The 27,333-nt window shown below is 48.2% G+C and overlaps 12 protein-coding genes across 12 annotated transcripts; 8 read left to right on the forward strand and 4 right to left on the reverse strand.

Moving 5' to 3' along the window:
• Window positions 1-728: 728 nt before the first annotated feature.
• Window positions 729-1,670, reverse strand: N7500_002736 (PHD finger protein; the record flags this gene model as incomplete). Its single annotated transcript, XM_056673882.1, has 2 exons — window positions 729-1,435; window positions 1,490-1,670. The coding sequence occupies 2 exons, from the start codon at window positions 1,668-1,670 to the stop codon at window positions 729-731; spliced, it is 888 nt and encodes a 295-aa protein (XP_056534407.1).
• Window positions 1,671-1,974: 304 nt separating this feature from the next.
• Window positions 1,975-4,349, forward strand: N7500_002737 (Zn(II)2Cys6 transcription factor domain-containing protein; the record flags this gene model as incomplete). The annotated part of the gene is made up of 5 exons (XM_056673883.1): window positions 1,975-2,031; window positions 2,087-2,254; window positions 2,307-2,842; window positions 2,898-3,377; window positions 3,428-4,349. 5 exons carry the CDS (start codon window positions 1,975-1,977, stop codon window positions 4,347-4,349), a joined length of 2,163 nt encoding a protein of 720 aa, XP_056534408.1.
• Window positions 4,350-4,850: 501 nt separating this feature from the next.
• N7500_002738 (putative MFS multidrug transporter) lies at window positions 4,851-6,759 on the reverse strand (the record flags this gene model as incomplete). Its single annotated transcript, XM_056673884.1, has 5 exons — window positions 4,851-5,134; window positions 5,191-5,320; window positions 5,381-5,493; window positions 5,517-5,668; window positions 5,723-6,759. 5 exons carry the CDS (start codon window positions 6,757-6,759, stop codon window positions 4,851-4,853), a joined length of 1,716 nt encoding a protein of 571 aa, XP_056534409.1.
• Window positions 6,760-8,337: 1,578 nt separating this feature from the next.
• N7500_002739 (putative MFS transporter) lies at window positions 8,338-10,356 on the forward strand (the record flags this gene model as incomplete). Its single annotated transcript, XM_056673885.1, has 8 exons — window positions 8,338-8,361; window positions 8,419-8,429; window positions 8,483-8,624; window positions 8,679-8,869; window positions 8,928-9,081; window positions 9,134-9,229; window positions 9,279-9,986; window positions 10,042-10,356. The coding sequence occupies 8 exons, from the start codon at window positions 8,338-8,340 to the stop codon at window positions 10,354-10,356; spliced, it is 1,641 nt and encodes a 546-aa protein (XP_056534410.1).
• Window positions 10,357-10,500: 144 nt separating this feature from the next.
• Window positions 10,501-11,442, reverse strand: N7500_002740 (uncharacterized protein; the record flags this gene model as incomplete). Its single annotated transcript, XM_056673886.1, has 1 exon — window positions 10,501-11,442. One exon carries the CDS (start codon window positions 11,440-11,442, stop codon window positions 10,501-10,503), a length of 942 nt encoding a protein of 313 aa, XP_056534411.1.
• A 303-nt stretch (window positions 11,443-11,745) lies between these two features.
• On the forward strand, window positions 11,746-13,089 carry N7500_002741 (uncharacterized protein; the record flags this gene model as incomplete). The annotated part of the gene is made up of 3 exons (XM_056673887.1): window positions 11,746-12,067; window positions 12,121-12,727; window positions 12,777-13,089. 3 exons carry the CDS (start codon window positions 11,746-11,748, stop codon window positions 13,087-13,089), a joined length of 1,242 nt encoding a protein of 413 aa, XP_056534412.1.
• Window positions 13,090-13,665: 576 nt separating this feature from the next.
• On the forward strand, window positions 13,666-15,437 carry N7500_002742 (Carboxylesterase type B; the record flags this gene model as incomplete). Its single annotated transcript, XM_056673888.1, has 3 exons — window positions 13,666-13,767; window positions 13,821-14,315; window positions 14,370-15,437. The coding sequence occupies 3 exons, from the start codon at window positions 13,666-13,668 to the stop codon at window positions 15,435-15,437; spliced, it is 1,665 nt and encodes a 554-aa protein (XP_056534413.1).
• A 1,582-nt stretch (window positions 15,438-17,019) lies between these two features.
• Window positions 17,020-17,843, forward strand: N7500_002743 (uncharacterized protein; the record flags this gene model as incomplete). Its single annotated transcript, XM_056673889.1, has 2 exons — window positions 17,020-17,154; window positions 17,202-17,843. 2 exons carry the CDS (start codon window positions 17,020-17,022, stop codon window positions 17,841-17,843), a joined length of 777 nt encoding a protein of 258 aa, XP_056534414.1.
• Window positions 17,844-18,602: 759 nt separating this feature from the next.
• N7500_002744 (Beta-lactamase-related protein) lies at window positions 18,603-20,191 on the reverse strand (the record flags this gene model as incomplete). The annotated part of the gene is made up of 2 exons (XM_056673890.1): window positions 18,603-20,009; window positions 20,063-20,191. 2 exons carry the CDS (start codon window positions 20,189-20,191, stop codon window positions 18,603-18,605), a joined length of 1,536 nt encoding a protein of 511 aa, XP_056534415.1.
• Window positions 20,192-21,932: 1,741 nt separating this feature from the next.
• N7500_002745 (CFEM domain-containing protein) lies at window positions 21,933-22,882 on the forward strand (the record flags this gene model as incomplete). The annotated part of the gene is made up of 4 exons (XM_056673891.1): window positions 21,933-22,016; window positions 22,079-22,256; window positions 22,316-22,533; window positions 22,586-22,882. 4 exons carry the CDS (start codon window positions 21,933-21,935, stop codon window positions 22,880-22,882), a joined length of 777 nt encoding a protein of 258 aa, XP_056534416.1.
• A 1,014-nt stretch (window positions 22,883-23,896) lies between these two features.
• N7500_002746 (carnitine:acyl carnitine antiporter) lies at window positions 23,897-25,093 on the forward strand (the record flags this gene model as incomplete). Its single annotated transcript, XM_056673892.1, has 4 exons — window positions 23,897-24,145; window positions 24,204-24,252; window positions 24,336-24,352; window positions 24,431-25,093. 4 exons carry the CDS (start codon window positions 23,897-23,899, stop codon window positions 25,091-25,093), a joined length of 978 nt encoding a protein of 325 aa, XP_056534417.1.
• Window positions 25,094-25,957: 864 nt separating this feature from the next.
• On the forward strand, window positions 25,958-27,089 carry N7500_002747 (uncharacterized protein; the record flags this gene model as incomplete). Its single annotated transcript, XM_056673893.1, has 2 exons — window positions 25,958-26,104; window positions 26,157-27,089. 2 exons carry the CDS (start codon window positions 25,958-25,960, stop codon window positions 27,087-27,089), a joined length of 1,080 nt encoding a protein of 359 aa, XP_056534418.1.
• Between the last annotated feature and the right edge of the window lie 244 nt (window positions 27,090-27,333).

The following is a 27,333-nucleotide window of genomic DNA, read 5'->3' on the forward strand; positions in this document are numbered from 1 at the left end:
AAGTCGCGGGGAAAGCATTCCAGAGAAGATCGGCATGTGAACTTTCGAGAAGAAGGAAACTGCCAGTCACATCCTTGGACCTCAGACCAAATGAAAACATGCAGGAGCAATTCATCCGTGGACGTAACATCGGCCCTTGGCCAACATAGTGTCACATCCACCCCATCTGGTCACTCCGGAATACACCCTGCCACGCTTGTTTGTTCCCCACATGGAGAGAGGTCAAGGAGCAAAAGCAGGGCGAAGACATGTACAGAAGATGCTTGAACTAGGATCAGACAAAAGCTCATACTGACGTAAGTTACTGAATGCCGATCGTTGAGGTTGAGGGGGAATCGAATTATCCCGGGCTGCGGGGAACGTGGTCTCTCTAGGGATGGGGATGATCCGTGAGTTCCGAGAGGAATGAGTCGAGACTGAGCTAAGGCATTTGCTTCATGTAACCTTCTCCGCGTTGGTTTGCGTCAAAAATATGGGGTGACTGGAGGTGACGTGAACAACATTGCGATCGGCCGGTCGGGTTTCGGCAAAATGCTCTTGAAGGCTCCCATGTATCCAGAACGCCGAAAAATTGTGCTCGGCAGATATTGAGGCCACTGAAAGTGATCGTGTCGGGTAAATACAAAGCTCAAGACGTCCAATGTTCGCGGTTGCAACTCTTCGTCGATCGATTGTTCTTCCTTGGTGGCTATGAATAAAAAATGCTTCGTGCAGCCAGGTGTGAACAATCAAAATAGGTCAAGGACAATGCTGTCCCAAGCCTTCCCCCTTTGCTCCGACGCAGGTCTTGAGATGACGGTGTGTGAAACTGTCGAAGGGCTAGGAGCAGCAGAATCCTGTGATGAGGCCCTTGAATTTGCGTTTTCGCGTTGCAAATTCGAATAATTCTCTTGAATACTTGCTTTTTCTCGCATTGACGCCCGATTTGATTCAATCTCTTTCATCGCCATTCCCAGTTGATGCTTGAATTGTGCCGAGTGGGCATGGTGGTCTGTCTCACGATCTGGCAGCGCTAGATATTCCAGAAGTTGAGGGTACGTCTCTGCAACGGGAGACAACTCAGCTGGCGGGCCGCGGGTATCGACTTCATGAATACGGTTGAAATTAGGCGGAGGCATCATGCGCGGGACCAGTGAGGATTGACGCCGTGATGCTGTTGATCTATCACCATGAATTGGCAGATTTCCAGATGATGGGTCTGGATAGCCCTTTGGTGTTGTGCCACCAGTACTTGGGGCGGGAGATGGTACGGGGAACTGGGGTGGTGTATGATCCCAAGCTCTTGCCCGACAGGATGGACAATGGAAGTTATTTGCAGATCGGACCACGTCCAATAGACATGCTGTGTGATAGGATCTACAGCATGTCTGGCAACCAATCAGACTATCAGGGAGACGGCACTCCCAACAAACTATATTATGAGGCTTCCCAGCATCTGCAATAATCAGTTAGCAAATGGAACTACTTGGTTGAAGATATAGTAGCACACCAATCCATTCGTGATATACGCGAATTTGTTCTGGGCCTGAAAGAACAGGCTGTGTTGAAGATATTGAGCCCCATCGTATTTGAAAGTTCCTCGGACCTACATCGTGGTCTTCCATAGACCGAATCAATGAAGCTGGTGTATCATATTGGTTCTCAACGAGGAACGAAGGCTTTCGTAACATGATGTATGGGATTTTTTTTTGTAGAAGAGAAGTAGATGACGACAGGATGTACAGGGGAAAACGTGACCACAGGCCGAGTTTCAAGCGAAAAATCTCCGTGTATTATGTAATCATCCCTTCCACAGCCAAGCATCTTGCATCATTCATTCTAGGTTTCTTGCTCTCGAATTGATTCTTCGCCTGGTCTATGTTCGAAATGTGAAATAGCTTTGCGGGTTACAAAGACGCAAAGCGGAGATTCATAAATGACCCTAAAACCCGAGCACTAAGCCCTGGAAATCGCGATACTGGCACGCAACGCACAATGCCTGGAGTGCCGTCTAACAAGGCTTGCGAGCGTTGCAAAAAGAGACATCTAAAAGTTAGTTTGACTTCACTGGAACATGCAATTGCACATTGTCGCTAACAAATGGCAGTGCGATGAGACTCGCCCTCATTGTCAGCGGTGCACTACCGCGGGGGTAGAATGCCCGGGGTATGTCCAAACCCGAAAATTCATCGATCAAGGAGCCACAGTAAGGCGCCGTTATGCTCCATATCAGGAGCATCATCCGAAGCCAGGCTCTGCATTCAATTCACCTAAAGTAGGTCAAATCTCAACTATCTGACTGTCCACACACTCATGCTCTGTGATAGGTCCCCGCAGAAATGATATCAGACCCACACCAAAAAAGCTCGCAAGTAGAACCCAAAGAGCAGATCCTGCAATGGAATCAACCTAAAGAGCGAAATGACCCTGCTCTTCAATTCCCGATGAGAGAAGCGAGGTTAGACTCGACAGATGACCCGATGATCGTAGAGATGCCTGGTTCTTCTAACCGGCCAGAGCTTGCTATCGGGAGTACCCATCAAACAAACATGCATGCTCCCGAAAGCCCAGCTACCTCTAATTCGAACTCCATCCCTGGGATTGAGGAAGGCAACAGGTCTACAAGAAACCGAATCTACCAGTCAATTTCACCAACTGGGCCCGCAGGAGGGTTCCCAACATTTGACAACACCTACAACGCAATTCCACAAAAGAGCCCTGAATTCCATAGGGTTATATCCGAAAGCTCATCACATCGAAGTGAAAAAGATGAATTCCAAGATATTTTCTCGGAGCTCATGACTGGGACTGAACACGAAATCGCGTTCCTCACTCGACATTACTCGGAAACCATAGGACCATGGTGCGTACAACTGAAATTTCTCTTTGCATTTGCATTGTATTGATAATGAGAATAGGTTGGATTTGTCGGATACTCAAAAATTCTTCACCGTCCATGTTCCTATTCGAGCCATCAACAATCTGTCCGTCAAGTATGCCATTGCAGCGCTAGCAGCAAAACACCTAGCTCGTTTGAAAGGCGCCAAGGCTTCCACAGGTGGAATGTTCACGAGCCCTGCGACTACTGAAATCTACCCAAATGCAACTCAAGTTGACTGGTTTCTCAAGGCTGCCAATTACTATTACCTGGCAGCTTCGGATTTGAATAACATCACATCCGATGGCTACAACACTGTGTCTAGCTCGGCGATCTTGGAGTCTCCCTTTGAGATCGTCAGTCGATGGATCAACTCTCGTCAGATTCAAGCAAGCATGAAACCTGCGAGTGAAGATCCAATTGACGTGGCGGTAATTCGAAAAACAGAGGAGCTTTTAGCAACTGCTACGCTTCTTACCATGTACAGACTTTTAGATATGCCCGGGGACGAGTGGCATATGTAAGTTGTCCTCATATGGTTTTTATTTCCTTGCTAACGTCTAGAATCAGGCAACTTTCCCACGTTCGTCCTTTGTTTGAGTCTCTTCTCAGTTTATATTCGGCAGAATCCGCCCTGTTTTCTCATGGTATTCAGGCTGCCTTCTGGAATTTCGCCCGCCAAGACTATCTTGGTTCTTATTTCACCCGATCACCTACACACTTCGATCCCGAAAATCTGCCCCTCTGGCGGGCAGCAGGAATCTCAATCAATGACCAAAAAGCCTTTCATCTCGTTCGGAATGGGTCTCTCTCGCGGGAAGATCAGGCTGCTAATGGCTTAATCTGGCTTGTCACAAAAGTCATCAACTTTCTCGCAAGATCCAAACAATTACAGCTCGCCCAGTGGACAGGATCTCCACCAGCAGTTTCACCCGAAATCCGGGGCACATCACCAAACGCCGCTCAACTGCCATATCCGGACACAGATACCTGGCTCAGACTATCCTTCGAATTTCAAACATGGTTTGAAAACGTACCCGAAACGTTCCGTTCTTCTGTGCGGATCGAACGCCCTAAGGACCTTTCAAAGCCTACCGAGGGGAGCTACTTGCCATTCCCTGAAATCTTCCATAGCCTGACAACATGTGCTGCAACCATGCAACATTACCATTTCGGGCGGATCGCATTATTGCTCAACCGTCCGGCAGATGTGATCAGTGCCCCATCTACAGCCTTTGACCGCTTACAAGGGTACCGGGAGGTTACCAAAGAGGTCGAGTTCCGTTCCCGTGAAGTCTGCGGCATTGCATTGGGCCGACCTCAGGGTGGTGTTCGCATATTCATGGTTCCGCTCCTTGTTGCTGTCGGACAGTGTCTTGAAAATGAGGAGGAGCATCAGATCATCATTGATCTGCTACGCGGTGTCGAAGCTGATCTGGGCTGGACCACCGAATATGCCATTCGGAAACTTCAGGATTCCTGGAATCAATGATTTTACTTGCTCTTATGGCTCTGGGGCCCATCAACTATACTGTATCTAATTGTCTAAACATCTATATTTAATTCAAAACACTCTCCCAGTGGGCAAAACACACTTATCAGATACCGAGAATATTACCGCTCGTGCTTCATCGGGAATCATTTCCGGGCTGGCTATGACATGTTTTGACGGGATGATGACATTCTTCCATCACGCACCATAAGTGTGTGAGAGCTAACAACCTCAAAAAAATGTTTGAAAACAAATGTATTATTATATCAGAATAAAATAGAAAACTGTCTCTAGTCTAGCAGTAAGGAAGGCCAATCTTGACAGAAACAAGAGATGAGCACGAAGAATGTCTCCGTAAAACCAAAAAGAAGCTTTTCAATGCAACCAATTCTTATATCCTGTATCAATGAATGCTACTCTTTCTTTCCACGCTTCTGACGTGAATCACTGCCCAAGCCACCGGGAAGACAGGCATAGACAATCTTCGCCTTTCAATGATACCTACTCCGAGGGAAGTGGCAGACCGGATCTGGTTCTGGTTTCGCTTGAGGAACGTTCAGACAAATACCTTTCAACAGGATCTGGATCACCGGAACCACAGGATGAAACCCTGCGGCCAGCCTTCTTTCTGTCGGAAGCCAAAGTCTGTGCGAATGGTGACAGTTCTCGAATCCTAGGACCTTTCCAATAGAATATGTATATTGGAATGGTGAAGAGGATTGCCATGAAGCCCAAGAAGGTGGAAGGCCATTCGAGGTGGTTTGTTTTACCCATGTTTGAGTACACTGTAGTACGATTTCGCGGTCAGGAGATGTTCCGTTGTAGGAATATAATCACTTACTGGGCACTGAATACATTGCCGCAATGCCGGCCAAGAAATCACGCGCGAATCCATTTCCTCCTGTGGCTGAGGCGGAATATGGACCGTACGCGGCAATCATGTAGTCGATTGTGGCCATGTAAATGGCGTACTTGATCACAGGATAACTTATCAGTGTTATATCAAAAGTAGAGGTCCTGCTTTGGCTTACATTGGCGATCGCAATCAAGGCGGAGAAAATCATAGGCGCAATCCAATGGACATGAGGTGGACCAAGGCTAGTCCACGAGAATCCAAATAGGCCAATTGTCAACAGAGGGGCCACTGCTGCTAGTTAGTGACAATACCAACAGACCATATCTGAGAATACTTGCCCCATAGCAACCAATAAAGACGAGCTTCCGGCTGCAGAGCATCTGGGTCTTTTTTTGTAATCTTGCAATGCCGATAGATCCATGGAATGAACGAGAAATAGGCAATGAAATAGCCCACCAAAAGTCTGCATCATTAGCTTATCAGAAGCAGCCTAAAATTCAAGGTCGTGTGCGCTCACGGGAGGAAAGAAAGTCCAGTTGTAATGGTGTTGAACTTCCACTGCTTGTATACCGGCGTATACGATTGAAGGAAAGTGAAGATCAGAGAATCACTGAAGCCGCTGAGCAGAGAGAGGCACAAGACAATCGGCTCGCGCAGGAACATAATAAACGGCCGTATCCAAACCATGAACACCCAGCGGAAAGACATGCGAGTCTTCTTCAGCTCGTCCCCACTCCATACCGTCTGCCCGTTTTTCCGTCTTCGTCTGGCTTCTCTCGTGATGAGAATGCTGCACCTGGTCTCTGGAATGAAGAAGTGCAGTATCTGCACAAAGCCTCCGAGGATAAGCTGAAGCCAGAAATTCCAGTGCCAATCAAGGAAAGTTGCCACAAAGCCACCAACGACTGGGGCAACGACCGAGCCTGCCACAGAGGATAACACAATGAAGGCCACGGCGTATTGTTGGTCCTCTGGCTCCCACATGTCTGCCACCATACCGAGTGTTACAGAACCACCGGCGGATGATAGACCCCCGAGAATGCGACAGATGACAATGGTACCAAAGTTAGGAGCCAGAGCACAGGGAATCTGCCAGATGTTGACAAAGAACAAGCTGAGCTGCATTATGGGCCATCGGCCAAACTCTTCACTGAAGGGCGCCCAAAACTCGCAGCCGAATGCATAAGCAACGAGGAATCCCATTTGGCCAGTGCGTGCGGCTTGCTCTGAGATGCTGAAATGTTTCGCATACAGCGTGATGCTGCTAGCATAAAAACTGGCATTGAAGTTCATGGATGTTTGGACGGCAAAGATCACCGAGAGGATAGTCCATTTCTTCCACCAGGGGAAGGAATATCCTAGCTTGTCGTAGCAGTCCCATTCTTTCAACTCTTCTCTAGCCTGTCCATCGACGGCTCCATCCGCACCCTCTTTCTTTTGGCGGTTGCGCCTAGGAGCGCCCCCAGCAGAGCGAATTTCACCATCACTCTCTTGCTTCTCCACGTCCCCATCTGCTTCTGTGTGATTGGAAAAAGGGTCTTCGTAATGACTCATTATAGGGAGGTACCCGACAAGAATATTTCAAGAGCTCTCAGCAGAATAACACCCAGGAGGACAAGAACCGCCATTCTGGGTATCAGACATAAACCGGGGCCCCAGAGCCTAATTAAATGGTTTTGGGGGTCCTTCAGAGAAGTGCCAGGATACAATTACATCGACTCTGTAGATAAAGCAGCGGTGTTTCCGATTGGTCCGGCTTGCCAGCACAGTCTGGCCCGAACAAGCTTTACCAGGCTTCTTCGCGTGTTTTTTGGTGTGGAGATGACATCCGGGGATCATGACTCTATTGATCATCATTGAACTCATCGAAATTCTCCCCTCCACGGGGAATTTAAGGACAGGACCCTGGTGACAGGCCGCAATTATGATCCGGCACAAATATGCTCGGGTCCAGCCATTTGAGCCCTTTGAGCTTTGAAGAAAAGGAGAAGGTGAAATGGTCCGGAACATCCTCCGGTGTAGTACTCTTTCCAATAAGGGTAACAAAAGAGCAATATGGCGAAGCCGGGATCAAGTCCACGACTATAGCACATAGAAAGAAGTACCTATATCTCCAGAGAAGAAAGGGTGGAAAGTAAAATAGCCTCAGGCATGCACACATGGATAATACTACATACCTTCGTCGTACGTACTAGTCACGTATGCTACTCATATTCTATACCGTTGGTTAATTGTTCTAAATACATATAAGCAATTGCTGTGATTTCAACTAGAAACAAGCAATACCCCCTGCCTATCGGCCCAGCTTCGCCAAATTGCCCCCGAGCTGCATATTCATATCCGAATTAGGGTCTCTGTTTTCCCCCTTTTGCTTCACCCTCACTTGGTTTACAACTTGATTGAAAATTATAAAATGTCCTTGGACTTCTTATCCTACTCTTCTCCCCAGCCCCCCCCGGAATATAATCCATATGCGGGAAAGTGAGTCTCCAAACCTGGCATGGTGTGATTATGGGATTTGCACAATCAAGTGAAGCAGACCTCAGAAAGATGATCCAAATAGAATACAGAGAATTCTTCCCCCTATATCTTCAACTTATAAGAAAGAACTGAGAGCGTTTTGGGTTTGTGGAGAATCCGGGGAATTTCTGCGGAGTATTTCCCCAAGTCTCGTGGAGTTGGAGGACGAAGTATGTCCAGGTGTATATCACTTGCACTACACGCTTTGCTTAGAGCCCTGTTAGAAGCCATGCTACTGGTTGAATTCAAAAGAGAGATACGCAATTATGGACAGGGATAAAATAACTTTGACTTCAGTACCCCGTAGTTCACCTTGCTTTCTTCAATCCAGCCCCTCGAGGGATCTAATTTCTCTCATCTTGGATATCGCACTTTGAAATATAACTCACAAGGGATCCTAGCCTGACCGCGCAATTGAGGTAACATTACAAAACCCTCGGAGAATCGAAAGCTATCCTTCTCACGACTTGATATCAAGCCAACATCAAACGGTAAATCGAAAGCTATTCTCCTGACCACTTCATATCAAGCCAACATCAAGCGGTAAATCAAAAGCTATCCTTCTCACCGTTTTATATCAATTCTAACAGCCTCAAGCGGTAAATCGAAAACATGGAGATGAACTACGATGAAGCGGTGAGTCCTTCTTCCAAGCTTGCTTTGCCTATTCTTGCTAATGTATCTTTCATTTAGACTCTACACCAGTATGTGGCATTGTTCACCCCGTATTGGCTAAGCTTGCTAACTATCTACCCAGAATCGAGCGGGAGCTGGGAACAGTGATCTACCCAGGAACGGAGATCATGACCGATGTCGGCTCTCACCATTTCGTGAAAGCATCCTCCAAATCCAATCGGGTGCTGGTGCCCCAGCCATCGCAGGATCCTCATGATCCTCTGGTAAGCAACTCTTTCAAGAAAATTGACTGGAACGATCAATAACCATGTTTGCAGAACTGGAAACGATTTTGGAAAATCATCGCCATGACAATTGCATCCTTGTCAACTTTCAGTCAGGCACTGGGCCCTATGGCATTGGCTCCTATGTTCCCGCAGTTGATGGAGGCATTTCAGTCCGATTTGGCCGGCGTGGTGCAGTTCACCGGTGTCTGCATTCTGGTGCTGGGTTTCAGCAATTTCTTCTGGTAAGGATTGGTCATGTACAACGATCCGGTGAGCCTTGCTAATACCGGATTGATTCAGGATCCCCATTCAAACGTCCTACGGACGACGGCCGGTCCTGATTTTCTCAACCCTGATCTGCTTGGTCAGCAATATTTGGCGAGCAATGGCGACCAGCTATGGTAGCTATATGGGCGCTTGTGTGCTCAATGGATTGGGCGCTGGTCCGGCAGAGGTGTGTGTCTCGATCTGTTTCCAATAAATGAAATCTGACCGTTGACCTCTAGACTTCTCAACCGGAGATCATCACGGATATCATGTTCCTGCATGAGCGCGGTGCGTACAATACGATGTATTTCACTGCCTTCTTTGGATCTCTCATGGTAAGTTATTTGGCAAATCAAATCTTTGGCTATCACTGACATTGTCCAGGTTGGTCCCATCATCTCGGGTGCTATGACCGAACATAGTGGCTGGCGCAATTTCTTCTGGCTGAATGTCGGCATCCTCGGATTGGTGCTCCTACTTCAGATTTTTCTTTTCCCCGAGACGAAATGGCATCGCATCCATCCAGATGAGGCTTTTCAAGTAGTAACTCTTCCGGACTCGGTAACTGGAAGATCTGGGACAGAGAAAGCATACAATGACACCAAACAAGAGAACGAGAATGTGGAAACTACCGAGCATGACCCTTATTTGCACAAGGGCACGCCGTCAAAGCAACAGTTCAAACTCTGGCAATTGAATGGGAACAACGTCAAGACTCTCATTATCAGCTTCTGGATTCCATGGAAGCTGTTGACCTTTCCCATCGTTGAGCTGGCCGCGTTCGTCGTGTCATGGTCCGCCAGCTGTTTGCTCACTCTCAGCCTCACCCAGAGCCAAGTATTTGCAAAACCTCCTTACAACTTTGGTAGCCAGACCATTGGCTTCTTCAACTTTGCTATTTTGATCGGGACTTTCATTGGATTGGCTACCAACGGTCTGCTTTCAGATTGGGTCTCCATGAAGGCCACCCGGAAGAACCGCGGTATCCGAGAACCTGAGATGCGTCTGCCAGCAATGATTCCATATGTCATCATCTCGATAATTGGCAACTTCGTTGTTGCATTTGGGTACCAGTATGAATGGGACTGGAAGGTGAGCGTGGTCATTCCTTGTTCGGCAGGTTCTCAACTAACTATTGCATGTATAGATCATCGTCTTCATTGGGTACACTGCAGCAGGCATCCAGGTTGCAGCCCTTCCAGCTATTGTCAGCACGTACGCGGTTGACAGCTACAAGCCTGTGGCAGGGTTGATTTTCGTGGCTATCACTATCAACAAGAACCTCTGGGGCTATGGCTTCAGCAAATTCATCACTGGATGGGTGGAAAAGAGTGGGTTTATCAAGCCAATCATGATGAACATGTCACTGGCAGTATTGTGGTGTTTCTGCGCCATCCCCTTCTATTTTTATGGCAAGAAGTTCCGGGGATGGACGGCCAAGTCTTCGGTTCATAAAATGTAACGGCTGGATTACATATTCCGAGATATGCAGATATGCGATGCGGAATGAGAGACGGTTGAAATAAATAGAAATTGTTAAATGGCTTTTTGTGCTGTTGTAGCTGGTATCATTAGAAATCGAATGCAACGCCCGCTTTAAAAACACTCAATCGTCATCTTCGTCGGGGTCGTAGAGATCAAGGTCCAGCATCGCCTTGGGTTTCGGTTTCGGAGCTGGCGGTGCAGCATGCGCCCGCGGCATTCCAGCGGCCGATGACCCAGCATGAGCTGCGGCCTTCGCAGCCTCGTCCGCCTGCTTTGTGCTTTCCGCTGGTTCAACTGGTGCTGGCGGTTCTGCGGCCCCAAGACCGTCAGCTTCGCGTAACAACCGTTCCACCTCCTTTTCGGGATCATCACCAGCCGCAAGCTGAATTTGGCCCATCAGTCCCATCCGGATCCGTTCCTCCATCGGATAGGGGAGCATGTAGACCTGGCGCGTAACGTTCGCGGACTCGTCTAACCACTGCGTCGCGTTTTTGGTGACAGATGCCACTGGCTCGGCACCCTGCTCTGTTGGCTGATCTCCGTTTATTCCCGTCATTGTTATATCTTTATCGGCGAGGGCATGGCCTTGTTCTTGTCGTTTCACAACGCCTGTAGCGGCATCGGCTGCTGCTTCGTGGTTGTATTTGCTAATGCGGCGTGCGAAATCCAAGAGTAGTTTGTAATCAATCTCATTGATTCCCCGTAGCACTGATTTCTTTCCCCCACGGTCCTCATCGGAGTCGGAATCGAAATCGCTGTCGCTGTCGCCGTTGTCTCCACAAGCTGTGCGGATCTCTTTCTCGAACCCTTCAATATCCCCTACAATGCCCTTGACTCGGTCCTCCAGCTGCTGTGCCTCATTTCGCAGTCGAAGGATCTTTGCGTGGTTTTCTTGGTGCTGCCGAAGGGTTTCAATGGCGGAGGTTAACACATCGTCCGCGTCGAGTAGGGCGACGGCTGCGGCGGGGGCTCCTGCAGCTGTGGGAGATGTAGTAAGACTAGTCAAAAGAGCATTGAGTTTGGATTCGACATCAGTCAAAGCAGACTGGACAAGTGCGTTCATTGTTGGGGTTTGCTCTTGGGAGAGAGCTTGCGCGTGGAAAGCAACGGGCCGAGCTCCGATGACAGGTCACGTGTATGGTAACACCTGAAGTAAATGTAATAAATGCAATCGTTGCAATGATTACATGATTGTTTTCTGGGATTGTCTCGTTTTCTGAGGTATAACCGTTGCACAGCTAGTTTTCATTCTTCTTCCCACTGGCCAGATCCAAAGTGGGGGTGAGAGAGCCCCGGGTATATAACGATCGCCCCGGCCACTTGGATCCCCGGGCTTAATCAAATTCAGACTTCTATTTGTCTGGAAATGTCCGAATCAAGTCTTCATTCCGCTCAAGTGGAATTGGGTCCATATGTGACCATTCAGCCTCCTCTTTCTCGCTGTGGACACGGCCCAGGACTAATTCTCATACGGCCTCTTTGTTACGCGACATGCCAACAGCAAAACAAGACGCTTGATCCGGAACCCCTCAAAAAATGGGCCGAGGAAAGCTTTACAGTGGCGCAAATTACCGTGGATGATAATTCTGCCATTGACAGATCAACTCTACGGAAGCTCATTCAAGACGCTGAGCGTGGCTTATCAGAGAGGCTGGAGTGTGATACGAAGGAAAAGATTGGGTTGGTAGGTACGGAAGTATGAACCTGGCTCTTTCGCTAGTCTCTACTGACGTGGCATTAGTTTATGGATCAAAGAAGGATTATAGTCCCGAATTCGAAGACAGTCTGTATGGTGCACTAGTTCAAGGCACGGCTCTGGTCGCCGCGGTCGTCTTCGACTCCTGGGACATCCCCTTCCTCCAGTCAACTCTTTTCCAGCTGTCTAGTCCATTGAAAGGCGAGAAGAGGGAAGTGCAAACTATCCACGTATACTCTGACGTATCTTCCCCTAGCTTCATGGTCCCAGGCCATCCAGATTTCAAGATCTCGACAGCAGGAGTAGCTCATACTCGAAATGTCGGGTTTATTAAAAAGCATTTAGGGGGCCCATACTTTGACCTCGAGAAAATCTGGGACGAACACACCTATTATGAATTTGAAGCACGCTCGGTTGAAAATACAATGGCAACGATGGTCGCAGAGCCTTACGTGAACCATGTGCCAACTTTAACAGGAGGCATTGGACGAACTCGTTTGAGCCACTTTTATCTCAATCACTTCATCTTCAACAACCCCGAAGATACATCATTGGAGCTCATTAGTCGGACAGTCGGGACCGACCGAATCGTGGACGAGTTCATATTTGTCTTCACTCATCTGAAGCAGATGGACTGGTTGTGGGTTGTCCGGTCCGTGTGATTGAATTGGACATTTAGCTGACATCTTCGCTCGCCATAGGATTCCCGGTATCCCTCCTACAGGCAAGCACGTTCGCGTTCCATTCACATCTGTAGTCAACATTCGAGGAGATCGCTTGTTCCATGAACACATTGCATGGGATCAAGCAACAGTACTCGTGCAGCTGGGTTTGCTGCCCGAGTATTTGCCTTTCCCATATGCACTGCCTGATGGAACTGTGCCAGCGCATGGGAAACGATTTGAGTACCGTGTACCAGCAGCGGGTGCCGAGAGTGCCGCGAAACTCCAGAATGAGCATGAAGTGCCTTCTAATCAGATGTTCGAGTATAAGATTCGCGAGGTCGATAACTGAGGCATTGATGCAACTGTATAGCAAATGACAATTCGAATCCCCGTTCCTAGGCAACCGTCGTATATACCTATCGGAGTCTCCGTCTGACGGGCGTTATGCTGCATCGGTGTTAAGGCGATGGAGTACCCCGCAGTCTGTGCTCGCCAACAATTCCCTCTGTACTTTACGACCGGAGCTCAGCCCCGTATTCGGTATAGCGTTCACGAATTGGACTATAAATTCTGGGGAATTGCATCTCTAATTGGTGTGCTATCGCCGAGCCCCAACACAATGTCTCGCTTTGACATCATTGCGCATTTTGGGTCGTAAATATGAACTGACCGCTGATTGCATTACCCCGATGGCTAGGTTTGGATGATGGTGATTGGTAGAGAAGTCTAGTTCATCTCGATCTAGTTCTCTGTTGGGTCATAATACACTCCACTCTAGGTCCGGGACCTACGGATGAGATACAAGATTATAGTCCATAACATGGGCTGACTTCGGGGTTCCGGCCCTGTATATACATATAAGCCCAGAAGCTCTTTAGACATTCTCCGTTTTCCCGCGTTTTTATTTTGCTTTTCTGGGGTCAAGATGGTCATTGTGTTGTTGCTGGCGCTGGCTTCAGTGTGCCTGGCCTCCAAATTACCTATTGTGGATCTGGGATATGAGCGACATCAAGCAATTTCATTCAATGTCAGACAAGTCTTCTTCAGTTTGGCTTTTATTGTCCCTAACATTCAAGATAGAGCTCCCATGGCCTCTATAATTTCACCAATATCCGCTATGCGGCACCTCCAGTTGGCGAACTGCGATTCCAGGCACCCGTACTTCCAAAACAAAACAGAGAACATATCCAAAATGGCTCTGTGGGCAGGTTATGTCCACAGGCAGCCCCATTATGGTCGACAAAGGCCCAGCAAGCCTTCCTCTTGAGCTACTTCTATAACCAGTCTTTCTCCATATCCACCAACATCTCTTCCTATAAGTATGAGCCGGCGGAGCAAGACCCACGCACCACCGAGGACTGTCTATTCCTTGACGTTGTTGTCCCCAAAAAGGTGTTCGAATCCACAAAAAGTCAAGACGGAGCACCTCGAAAGAACTTGGCGCCGGTGCTGGTGTGGATCTATGGCGGAGGATATGTGGGAGGAGATAAAGGCAGCTCAGACCCAACTGGGTTGATCCAGCGAAGTATGCAAGGAAACAATGATGGTATCGTCTACGTTGCCCTGAATTATCGAGTAAGTCGAATGATCTTCCTGCTTTGTACTCTGAGAATACTAATTTTTTGGAAGTTGGGTGCATTCGGCTGGCTTGGTGGTGACAGTATCACAGCGAATGGCACCGCCAATGCAGCACTCCACGATCAACGGTTTGCCCTTGACTGGGTATATAAGAACATTCACCTTTTCGGTGGTGATGCAACCCGAGTCACAGTCATGGGCGAATCTGCTGGAGCCGGATCAATCCTTCATCAAATAACCGCATATGGAGGTACACGGGGTGCTGCGCCCTTCAAGCAAGCGATCTTACAGAGCCCAGGTTGGGTCCCGCTCATTGGCGAAGAGGAACAAGAAGATACTCTGCAGCAGTTCTTAGGAATTCTCAATGTCAGCACGATTGAACAAGCCCGGAAATTACCATCGCACAAATTGATCGCCGCCAATGCGTACCAGGTCGCCACCAAGTCCCAGTGGGGACAATTCACATACGGACCCGTTGTGGACGGCAGCTTCGTGCCTGCTCTGCCGGGACAACTTTTACTTCGAGGCGACTTCGATCCAAACCTCAACATTATGGTTGGCCATAACGCGAACGAAGGGTTGGTCTTTACTTCTCCGGACAGCGTCAATAGCACCGGTCTGGCATCTCAACTGAAGACCTTGTCCCCGAATACCCCAGCAAACGTGTCCCACTTTGTCTTGGATGTCCTCTACCCACCGGTCTATAACGGTTCCTATGGATACACCGATTCGGTTACGCGCACGGCGCTTGCCATCTCGGATCTCATATTCCAGTGCAACACCGACTATATCAACCGTGCTTTCTACAATGAGACCTATGCGTATCAGTTCAGCATTCCACCTGCGCTACATGGACAGGATGTCTCCTACACCTTCTACAACAACGGTACAGACTCGGGAGTAGCTAATGTGACTGTGGCGTTGGCTATGCAAGACTATTTTACGAGCTTTGTTCAGCATGGCGCGCCAAAATCTCATCTGGCGCCGGCTTTCAAAAAGCATGGCAAGCATGCACAGCTCGTAAACATCGGCAATCATACCATTCAGCCGATGCAGGACCCGACCAATAACCCACGCTGTCGATTCTGGCAGACCGCGCCCTATTACAAACCGACCTAAATCTTTGCATTGTCTTATAGACATTGTGTACATAAGGTGTTTAATAAATAGGCAAGGTCAATTGGTGGAACCTCAGAGAGCGTCTAACCTGTTCAAATCTGCGAGACACTTAATTAAGATTGATAAGATATCTTTCCTGTACAAACATTGCACCAATTCCACGTTATGTATCGAGGCCGATTGGACTATGGGGAGTAGTAAAGAAAGTAAGAGGGTTGAAGGGCTCTTCGACATTGAGATCAAATGATGATAAGAATGGCTGTCGCTCTTACAGAAATCTAACGACAACAACCATTGCGATTCCGAGGTTATCCACCCTTCCAGATCAGGCAATTCCCAGGCTTGGCGGGGAATATGGCTTGGTATCACCCGTGTGTGAAATGCGTACAACATACGTCGGAAAATATTGATCCACTCTCAATTTAAACGTGAGGAATAATCAAGCTTCTTAAGATGAGAACTTTCGTAATACCATACAGCCTCTTGTCATGACAAACGCCCAGCACATAATTCCAGACAGGCATCAAAACTGTAGCTTTTCATGGGGCATACATGCATGTATGTAGTAATTTCCTTCCTTATGAATTATGAATATATCCGCCAACCGCTTCCGCTCTTTGGTGGAAAGCAATCAAAAGACAATAGCTTCCAGATGATCTTAGTATCAACAAGATTGAACAAAATTGGGATTTATTAGCGAAGCAAATTGAGTCTCGGTTGGGACCTTCGGATAGTGGACACAGACTTTAGCCTATTATGCGGCATTAAATGTGGGGTGGTGTCGAGCAGATTTGGGAATTCCTATTGTATCAAGGGAGAGCGACAAACGATGCGAGCCGAAGAACGGGAGCACTTTGATTGCCAAGAATCCTTCAATAAGTCCCAGAGCTGCAGCGTGGCCAGATTTTTTTGAAGCCTGTGACTTTTTGTCATTCTATCGCGATTTGGCTAATGACCGTGTCAGATCTACGGGGTATGCAACCATGGATCTTCAGGGTCCAGTGCAAACATTTTCAGTCGTTATGGGACGGTAACCTGTGAGTACAAATCTCGATTGACCAATTACCGAATTAGGGTTCGGCATTTTGGACGTCTTTAGATTCAGAGTCGGACCCATTTACTGTTCTGATATTATCATTCTATACCTCTCGGAACTACATCATTTTGAGTTCAGTTGAGATTGAAATATATAAGAGGTTCGATTGGAATATAAAACAATCGAGGCTCTGCAGGGAAAATAACAGAGCCTCTAACAAAGGTCGATGAAGAAGCCCCCAACGGACCGAAACATATCTAGATGGAGGCGTAAGCCAATGCTAAACTTTGTCGGCAGTTGCCCTTTCACTGCATCAATAACTACAAATGTGCATATATATTACATTAGGGTTTATTTAAAGGTGCAGGAACTTTGCTAGAGCCCCGGGGTCAAATCGATTTGACAATATCTGTATACCCATTGCTTTTCCTAATATTTGCTTTTCCTTCGTTCTATCTTTGCCAGACCATCCTTTACTTCACACTCTTATAATTCGTCTTCGATATCTTCCGACCCTTTACTTCACAATATCCCGGATTCCACAGCATGAAGCTGCTGTGCGCAATGCTCTGCTTAGGCAGTGTTCTCGGCTCTTTCGTTCCAATTTTCAATTTTCATCAACTCCAACTTCCTTTTGTTTCTTCTCCTGATTCCCTCGAAATGGGAATGACATGGAAACTCGTGAGTGGTATTTCATCAGTTCATTGTCCTGTATTAACATGGTACAGGCTATGAATTTCTCTCTTCAAGAAGGAGGCCTATACGCCAATGAGCACCGACTATATCCGCCATCAGGTGAAATGCAGCTCCAAGCGCCCCTCTATAACGACGCAAGCCAATATACACACAATGGCAAGACCGTGCAATTGTCCCACTCGCTCGAGACCCAGATAGTTCACAAAAGCGAGATAGGCACTATAGAAGATACGACTCTTGTTCGAATCGAGTTTCTCGATCTGCGGGGCAACCTAGTATCACCGCACGCAGTAGCCATCCACCTCCATGTCTGTGAAGATGGTAAATTTGAAATGGACCGTTTCCGTATTGAACCAGCCCGCAGTGGCAGTCGAGGCGATAGCTCATTACGGAAGAGTCCGCTGTGGGTGGTGAAGTATTGGGAATTACAATCCGGTACCATTTCGGACACAATCGAGAACACGCCGCCGGCCCCCGTGTCAGCCCCAGGTACAAACAATTCCACATTGCGCGGCACTGGCGAAAAATACTTTTCAGTCTGGACTCCCCGGGCGCCCTCAAATCTGACGGTTTATCTTGTATCGTCGTCTACATCATTCTCCCTGCTTTGCTGTGTATTGCCGTTGGGCTGGTGGCTTGTTTGGTCGGGTTCTCCATCGGACGCCTGCCGATGAACTTGGGGGCGAGCGTTGAAGGGCGGAGACTACTAGGCCGCCTGTCACGATTTTCATTGCCAGGAAAAGGAACACTTTGTGAAAGGTCTCCTGTGATGTCAAACCTTTGTATGGCAGACGCTTCCGAATTGAATGTGTGACCTGGTTGTGGCGATATATATATGGGCGGCCTATGATCATCGGCTTCTTCTACCGGTTTTTTTCGGGGGCATGTTAATGTCCCAAAGCACTTTTTTCTTTTTTCTTCTTGTCATATATCTGGTAAATAATCTGTATCTAGGACTTTATAAAACCATATGCCTGGAAATGGGCATTTTTTGTGTGACATACCCAACGTGAGTCTTTTGCATATAGTGCACAATTAGGCAAGCTCTTATAACAATAGCACGGCCGGCTGGCCCAATGGCAAGGCGCTTGACTACGAATCAAGAGATTGCAGGTTCGATCCCTGCGTCGGTCACTATCTTTTTGCATCTGGTTGTTGGCCAGAAGAAATTTTGGTTCGACTCCACCGGAAGCGGACCTAGCCCGAGGTCGGGTCCGGCGTCGCCGAGGGTGTCCGGGTATCTCCAGGGGGGGAGGGGGTTTTTTTTCTCGAATTGCCACGAATGTCTCACTTGTCCGGAGTAATGAGTTTTGATCTATGTGTATTCAATTGCAAGGATGTTGATATGATCAATTTGTATCGATTTAGGTCATATTCATATCTGAAATATATGTCTATATCGTATATACAAAGTAGCCGAGCATTACAAGCCATCAGGACTTGCGATCGAACCACATTTTTTCTCCATTCAAAGCGGGTTCCACATCCATACCCATCGCGATGGGAATCCCATCGGAACCCACTATGAATTCCGTTGCGTAGTAACCAGACAGCGATCCAATGTTTTTGGGTTGGTAGTAATGCGTCACAAAGAACTCCCCGCTTGCATGTGCGAGATTGATAAGGGAAGGTATCGCACGGTCTAGTAAATCTGCAACCAAACATCCGCTTCGGAGAGATATAGTGATAGAACTGTACGCAGGATGTTCGTATCTTCCCACATACTGCTCTAGCGGCAGAGAATGGGAAATGATAGGATCAGGCAGAGAGGGATAAAGCCGTTTGATGGCTTCTTCCATACACTCTGACTTCGTTTTGATCTTTTTGTTTTCGGGGTCAGTCGCCTGGCCCACTGAGCGCGGAATCCCCGATCCACCGAAAATCTGATCTAGAAGGTGCATGTAGATCTCTACCTGAGCATTACGGGCATTGGTCGTATTACCCATCATGGCAAAACCAAAACCCTTGCTCGGTAGGAAGCCCACCATAATGCCGAATCCTGGCCAGCTCCCGCTGTGCCAGTAGAAAGTTTCACCGCGGTAACTATCTACAAACCATCCCAGGGCATAGAGATGATTCGGGCAGGCTGGGGGTCCGACTAGCTCTTCCCAATTTGAGATCACCGTGCGTGGTTTCAAAAGTTCTGCGTGGCCCTGTGGTGAGATTGGACCCTTTTGATAGATCATCGCGCGTAGCCACTTGGTGTACTCGAGTACGCTGCTCACCATGGCACCGGCTCCAGTTACGGCGACATCGTTCATGTATGGTTCTGCGATGTAGGTGTTTGTATCTGGATCCCAGGTGTAGCCCCGCGCGAGTCGAGGATTCAGAGACGGATCCTCCGAGACTTCTGTCACCGAGAAATATGTATCGTTCATCTCTAATGGATGCCAAATGCGTCTCTTGAGAGTCTCACCGAGGGCTCTACCCTCGATTTGTTCCAATGCATGAGATACAGCCATATACATGTTGTTATTGTAAGAGAAAGTAGTGCGGGGAGCATAAGCCATAGGAAGATACCGCAAATTTCGAACTGCTTCGCGTAGGGATCTCTGGGGATACACTAGATTTAAGCAAGCGTCGTGAGTTGATAGCCCCGAGCGGTGCGATAAAGCATCTTCTATGGTGGTATGCATCGTGCTATAGTCGTTCTCCAGCACAAAATCATCTCTCAATATGGACGAAATTGGTGTGTCCCAGCGAAGGGGGCTTTCAGTATTCTTGCTATCGTCGATGGCAAGAGACATGGCCGCTGCAGTGAATGCTTTTGTGGTGCTACAAGTAGAGAACAGAGTGTCGGTGGTCATCTTGCGATCAGGAAACTCGGAGAATCCATACGCCTGAAATTTAGTTTTAGTGATCGGTACCCATCAATTCGATTGTGTTTCCATACTTTTGACCAGGTGCTCGAGCCATGGACCACTGCCATGGATAGTCCGGGGACTTTCCATTTGTCCATCTGTTGCTGTACCAAGGCATTGAACTCCGAGGTCAATGGCGAACTTGTAGTCCTGCGAACCATTTTAAATAAACGGGTCTGGGGATTTAGTGTAAAAACCGGGAGTATCTAGGTGGCCTTGGAGGTTTGAAGGGTGGAAGTTGAAGTTTTGAAGCGGGGAAGTCCAGATAAGCGTCTAGGCAGTAGCGCTATACTCAATGTAACGTCAATATCAGTATCATTAGTGGTACTAGGGTATTTGGGATTTGGATCTTCCCTGATTGTATTCTAATAGAGGTGGTAGACCACTGTTACCAACATGGTAGGATGCTGTACTGACAAAGTATGAGCTTTGAGGGTACAGGAAATCAGGGATAGCGGTGTCTGAAACCTGTCCAGGGACCAAGGATAAGTCCCTGCAGGTTTCCAGGTAAGTGTAAAAGTGGCGTTGGCGTTTGCATAAATATGAGCTTTAATTGCAGGCTGAGACAAACAGCGGGAACCTGCCGGTCAACACGGAGTACTTCTACGGAGTACTCCGTACAGCTGCATTTGTTAGACACATATACAGAGTAATGCCCAACTTGGTTGTTGCATGATCCTGGACTATATCAAAATAACAGGATGTGCAGTGGGGGAATAGGACTGCCATTTCATGCGATGCGCTCATGGTATAAATTTTCTACGGATTTGTCCAGAGTTGTGTGGCTAGGGATGTACAGCGTTAAATATCATAATGGAGAAGTACTTGTACTCCATCCTCCATACAACATCGATCAATATGTTGTATGTTGTACCGGGTTGAACAGACAATGATTTGATTTCTATTATTTTACCTCTATGTGGAGTCGGGGGCATATCACATCCAATGTGGATGTTTTGATTTCGATCTGCGAAAGATTTTAATAGTTGGGAAAAGTAAACACGAGAAAAAGGCAAAAGCAAAGACGGAAGATGCAAGTCAAAATGGGGTCAATAATGATTTCAATCTCAAACCTCCAAGTAGGGGATATATCCCTTTGTAACGGGATATATTGCGCAGAATCAAGATGACAATATTTACTGCGTAATATAGGGAGATAGCCATGATATTTGTGGCTGGTGGTCAGCCACAAACAGCGGTGTCCCAGCTGAGTTTTTTCAATTTTCAATAGTGCGATCGGTTTCTCCGAATCCACTTCTTGGATCGAATGGATCTGGAGTTTTACGATGATTATACCCGAGGAAAAGGCACGAACTACTCCGAACTGAGAACCTTGGTTATCTTTCCGTATATGACTATGTACCTCGCAGAATTGGAGAGCTCCAACTTTGCCCAAACCCGAAAAATCAATTCCGACGGGCCTCTGGCGATTGGACCTATAAGATCGACATGGAGAAGGGGTGCGAGCTACCTCCAAGGCGATCATCCCCCATTTCAGAGGGCAGATCCAAGATTTGCTTAATTGATGACTTCATCAGAGATCAGGCAATATGAGGGACGCTCTCTCATAGCCACGTTGGCTGGGTACCATAACAGTCCCAGCTGCATGGCCCTGTGAGGCAACCCACACGGCCGATCGTGCATGATGATTGGGCTGGACCACCATCTTCGTCCACTTTTGTCCTCTTTCGTCCAATATGGAGTCTCAATTTATAGTCTGGGGCAGGTGGCTGGTGTTTTTGATGCAGAGTTTGTTTTTTTTTTATTTTATTTCAAAGGGCTTTCTGTATAAGAAGACTGCCCCCATCGCAGCTGTTTGGCCAGTTTCCACTTTGCTTAAAAACCTCATCTCTTCCTTTTACCACCTCCCATCTCTAATCCTCACCTCCCATCTCTCTCATCATGAAGTCTTTCACTCCCGTCGCTTTTGCCTTGGTGGCCGCCCTTGGCGTTGTCGCTGCTGACCCTTCCGCCTCTGAGTGTGCTGTGAGTACTTCGAACCACTCAATGTTCTTGAATGATGAATGCTAATCGAATCGCGTCTATAGTCCATGTGTCTCTCCAACATGAGCAAGCAGGCCGCCGACTTGGGCTGCAAGAATGGTGACCTCGCCTGCCTGTGCAAGTCCGATGACTACAAGTTCGGTATCCGTGACTGCACCAAGGAGGCTTGCCCCAGCGATGACGCTGAGAAGGTTCTCGCGATGGCCATCGCTAAGTGCCCTGGTAAGTAACTATGATTCATTCCCCGGCACCTGATAGAATGAACTAACACCAGATCGCAGGCGGTGTTGCTGGCTCTGATGGTGACGACTCGGACTCCAAGTCCAGCTCTGCGTCCGGCTCTGACTCCAGCTCCACAAGCTCCGGTGCTGGTAGCGATGCCACTACCACCGGTTCTGACTCCGTCACCTCCACTGGCGCCTCTGGCTCCAAGACTGCCACCGGCTCCGATGCCACCGCGACTGGCTCCGGCTCTGCTACCAAGACCGGCTCTGCTACTGTACGACATACCTTCTCTCCTTCTTTCTGAACCATGCTGATCATATCTTTAGGCCTCTGGCGCTTCCGGCTCCGGCTCCTCCATGGTCACCAAGACCAGCACTAGCACCGGCGCTAATACCACTGCCACTACCACCACCACTTCCGCTGTCTCCGGCTCCGATTCCGACTCTGACTCTGACTCTGACTCTGGAAACGGTTCTGGCTCCGACTCCAACTCTGACAGCAACGGCAGCTCTGCTTCCGGCTCTGCTGCTCCTTCTTCCAGTGAGGGTGCCGCTGCCCCCATGGCCACTGTTGGCAGTGGTGCTATGGGTGTCCTCGGCATGCTTGCTATCCTCGCTCTGTAAATTACCCACATATGAAGGCGTTGAGTCCACTCATGCCTCTCCGTGGTAATTCATGGGTTATGATGCAGGTGTCGCCGTTGTCTGGCTTGTACAGGTACCATTTGGAACGGATTCATGATTTGTTCCATCACGTTTTGTCTTCCATCTGCTCTACGGAGCTGTTATTTAATGTCAATTGAGCTTAATGAATGATATCTATATTATGGCACACATCTTCACACTTTTAGAACATGCATACCAAACAAGTATTGAATGGTTGAACAGTAAATCAGACTCTTTTCTCTATCTGCATTGCTTGAGTCCGAAGAATTGTATAGCTACAATAGCTATTTATTCTACTGTACAGACAGATGTACCAAGTAGAGACGTGTAATAAAATTCATTGAACCCATAAAGTGTCCCGCTGACGAGCATGTGGATTTCCATGTGATTGCGACCGGTGCACTTCATACTAGGGTGTCCCTAGGTGCTGACACACGTGCAACAGACTATTATATGTTGTAGGCACTCTATAACTGCCTGCATCTACACATTTTAGGAAGACTTTTAGGGAGATGTGATAGAACCTAGCCCTAATACGGCCATCCTTTATTCCGCGGGGGAATGTGGCGTGGTCGAGCTCTCCCCGTTCACCCGGACTTGACGCGCTCGGAGATTACCGACATAATAAGAACATACCAAATCTGTATCGCAAGATTTACAAATCATTCCCAGGACTTTGGAAGTCTCTACAACATTTAGTGCTACAAAAGACTTCCTCTTGTCCTGCTATCTACTACGGTGATTCGGTTTCTCCGCTGCCGAGCCGAGGTATCTTGGTCCGGGGAAGACCAGTCGGCTTCGGTGTGTCGGGGTGTCTCCATCGTCGCGAGATCTTCGGATATTTTTTTTCCTATTGCACTATTAATTACTTTTCTACATCTCACTCTTGGCTCCTGTCCTGTCCTCTCTTTCTCCTTCTTTTCCTTCTACCCCATCTCCACCCCTATCTCTTCACTCCTCCGACCCGCCACAATGTCCACCTCTACCTCCCCCTCGCAGGAGCTGAAAGATGAGATCAAGGCCGTCGAGACCAAGGCTGTCAACCAGACCATTGTACAGCTGCGCTCCCTCGCAGCTGGTGCTGCTGGTGGTCTCTGTGCTGTGATTGTCGGACACCCGTTTGATCTGGTGAAGGTCCGCCTGCAGACGGCTGAGAAGGGCATTTACTCAGGTGCCATGGATGTGGTCAGGCGGACAGTTGCACGTGAAGGACTTGCTCGAGTATGATTATCTCAAGCACATCAGATATTTTGCGACCGAACTAACAATGGTTATGTAGGGATTGTATGCCGGTGTCTCTGCCCCGCTTGTTGGAGTTACTCCCATGTGTAAGTTTTCCAGCATCAGCTCTAATGGCTTCGCGTCAATCAGCGATTGGTCGAGTTATAAGCTAACTTATTATGTTTTACAGTTGCTGTCAGCTTTTGGGTACGTTCTTTCTTTGTTTTGGAGCTTGGAGCCAGCTGCGAGCGCCCGGTTGGAAGCGATGTGCTAATAGTATATTAGGGTTACGACGTAGGCAAGACCCTTGTGAACAAGTTCTCCACCGTCCCCATCAAGAATGATACCCCGCAGTACTCCATTGCACAGATTTCTTCTGCGGGTTTCTTCTCCGCCATTCCTATGACCCTGATCACGGCACCCTTCGAGCGTGTCAAGGTCCTCCTCCAGATCCAGGGCCAAAAGACCTTGGCCCCGGGTGAGAAGCCCAAGTACTCCGGTGGTATGGATGTTGTGCGTCAGCTGTATAAGGAAGGTGGTATTCGCAGCGTGTTCCGCGGCAGCGCCATGACGCTGGCGCGTGATGGTCCCGGTTCGGCCGCCTACTTCGCGGCCTACGAGTACATCAAGCGCACCTTGACTCCCAAAGATGCCGAAGGCAATGTGACCGGCGAGCTCTCCCTATCTGCCGTTGTGTGTGCTGGTGGTGCTGCCGGTATTGCCATGTGGATTCCCGTTTTCCCCGTTGACACCGTCAAGTCCCGCCTGCAGAGTGCACCGGGCAAGCCTACCATGAGTGGCGTTATCCGCTCAGTTTACGCTAGCGGCGGCTTCAAGGCCTTCTTCCCTGGATTTGGACCGGCTCTCGCTCGTGCGGTGCCTGCTAATGCCGCCACTTTCCTCGGCGTCGAGCTGGCACACAAGGGCATGAAGAAGCTCTTTGACTAAAGTCGATGAAAATGCTTGTGTGTGTACATACCTTGATTGATCTCTTTTTGCAGCGTTCTGTGTCCCATCTACGGATGGTTGTCTATGACCTTGATTTGACCTTGATTGGTTCGCATCTTTTCGATCATGTCTTGTGTCGTTTTAGATCTTTGGTTGATTTCCGATATTCTATAGAAAGTCTTTTTTTGTGTCTGATTGGAATGGGCCGCACATTGAATCTAGAATGTGGACAAGCTTTGGACGAAATTTATCGGTAAATTATTTGTAAAAGACGATGGGATTTAGGCAGCATACCCACTTTGCGTGGAACAAATGAGGCTCAACAGAGGGGCTTTTTTTTTTCTTTCTCGCTAGCTATATGCGCTATATCCGATTGGGGTTTAAAGGACGAGTGGCAAGGATAGTCTAGAGCAGCTCGCCTATAAACGTGCTTTACAGCCTAGAACTAGTGCTAACATGTCGGGGGCCAATCCTGGCCGGCACGGAGAAATTGGACGCCGATAATAAAGGGGCGTTCTATTTTTATCCATTTTGATTTTGTGAATTTTGAGCAGTAAATAGTAAGTAAAAATTTGGGCTATATTAGTGCAAAGTAGAGAGGAAGTCTTCCAACTTCTAAATACAACTGGAGTGAGGCTGATCAAAGATACATGGCGGATACTTCGAACTGTAAGTGGAGCACCAGAGAATACTAAGTACTGTGAGAGTACCCGCCGACTCCGGCGCTAGTAGTCTGCTGCCTGCCTTTGTATCAAATATAAGCCCCCATCTTCCCCTCTATCTCATCTTACTTTTCCAACCTTGGAAGATTTTCATCGAATTTTCCATCAAATATATACATTCTCCATCGGTGTGGGCTTCATCATGTCCGTCACTAATGCCCTTATGCGTCGGGGAACCGAGCTTGCTGTAACTCGCATGCAGTCGGACAAGATTGAGCAGCAGCTCAATGGAGGCGTGGTCGCTTTGGTTGCCATCACTGCTATCTTGTTTTGTATTGCATTCTGGTCTGTAAGTAATAAGATCCTCCTGGCGTAAATCTCGTGGAACTAACACCCGACAGATCGAGTATACTTACGGAATGGTGATTTCCACTCTGGCCGCAGTTGAAGACACCAACCCCGATATCTACGTGCGCATTACTTCCGATCCTGATCCCACCAAGCCAGCAAATGACCAGGAAGATCCTGAGCTGGTTGCTCCCACTCCCCTCAAGCCCATCACTAGCAAGCTGCGCACTACCGTGAAGCACCTGCGCTCCCGTGCCGGCTTCTGGTCTCGCTTCCGTGGAATGGGCATGTTCCTAGCCTACAGCGTGCTCCGTGGCACCCTTTTCTCTTGGTTCCCTGTCTCCTCCTATCTACTCCAGTTCATCGTCCAGTCTGTTTTGAGTGTTGCTCTGGCCACTTGGCAGATGGCCTGGGTGCACATTGTCATCACCGAACCCTCCCCCAAGCGCTTCTACCAGCGTATCCCTAGCTATAAGACTTGGATTAAGATTGCGCCAGCTGCTGCTCTCCAGGATATTCTCACCGCTGCTGGTTTCTTCATCCCTATGACCGCTGTCAAGCTGGCTGGCTGGCTCGATGTTCCCGGCGACCAGGATGTCCCCTCTATGGTGGGCATGTACCGCTTCATGGGCGCCAGTGTGATTCCTGCTGTTCTGGCATTCCTGATCTCCATGCCTGCTCGTGTCATCTTCATCCGTGTGGCTGCCTCCATGCTCCCAGAGGAGGAAGAGACTATTGTGCCATTTGATCGCTCTTTTGGAGGCAAAGTCATCCCTGCTATCACCGGTGGTAGCGGTAAGATTGGCCTCATGGATGCATGGACTACCTTTGATTGGGCTGCTCGTGTCCGCTTCGCCAAGGTCATTGGCAAGACATTTGCCATGCAGATGGCGCTTGGTTTCTTCGCCGCTCTCGTATTTGGTGCTGAGATTGTTTTGCTCATCAAGACTGCCAAGCCCGCTGACTCAGATGCTCCTCGTATCTAACTGAGCTTGGAGTAAAAAGCCTCTGAGACCCGATGAATCTCAGATGATAGATTAGGAAGAATGTGGAATGTTTGTGTGATTGATGCCTTTGCTATATCTATATCCCTGCGAGTATTGAATTCTTTGCTCCATACAATAGTCTTTAAAGTTACGAACTATGAGATTCCAACATGATATTCCTGAGGTCCTTGAATAGATCCATACAGTATAGTGATTACGTGCCCAGGGTGTATACCGCCTCCCC

Source organism: Penicillium coprophilum (assembly GCF_028826855.1).
Source record: "Penicillium coprophilum strain IBT 35676 chromosome Unknown utg000002l_segment0_segment1, whole genome shotgun sequence".
NCBI lineage: Eukaryota > Fungi > Ascomycota > Eurotiomycetes > Eurotiales > Aspergillaceae > Penicillium > Penicillium coprophilum.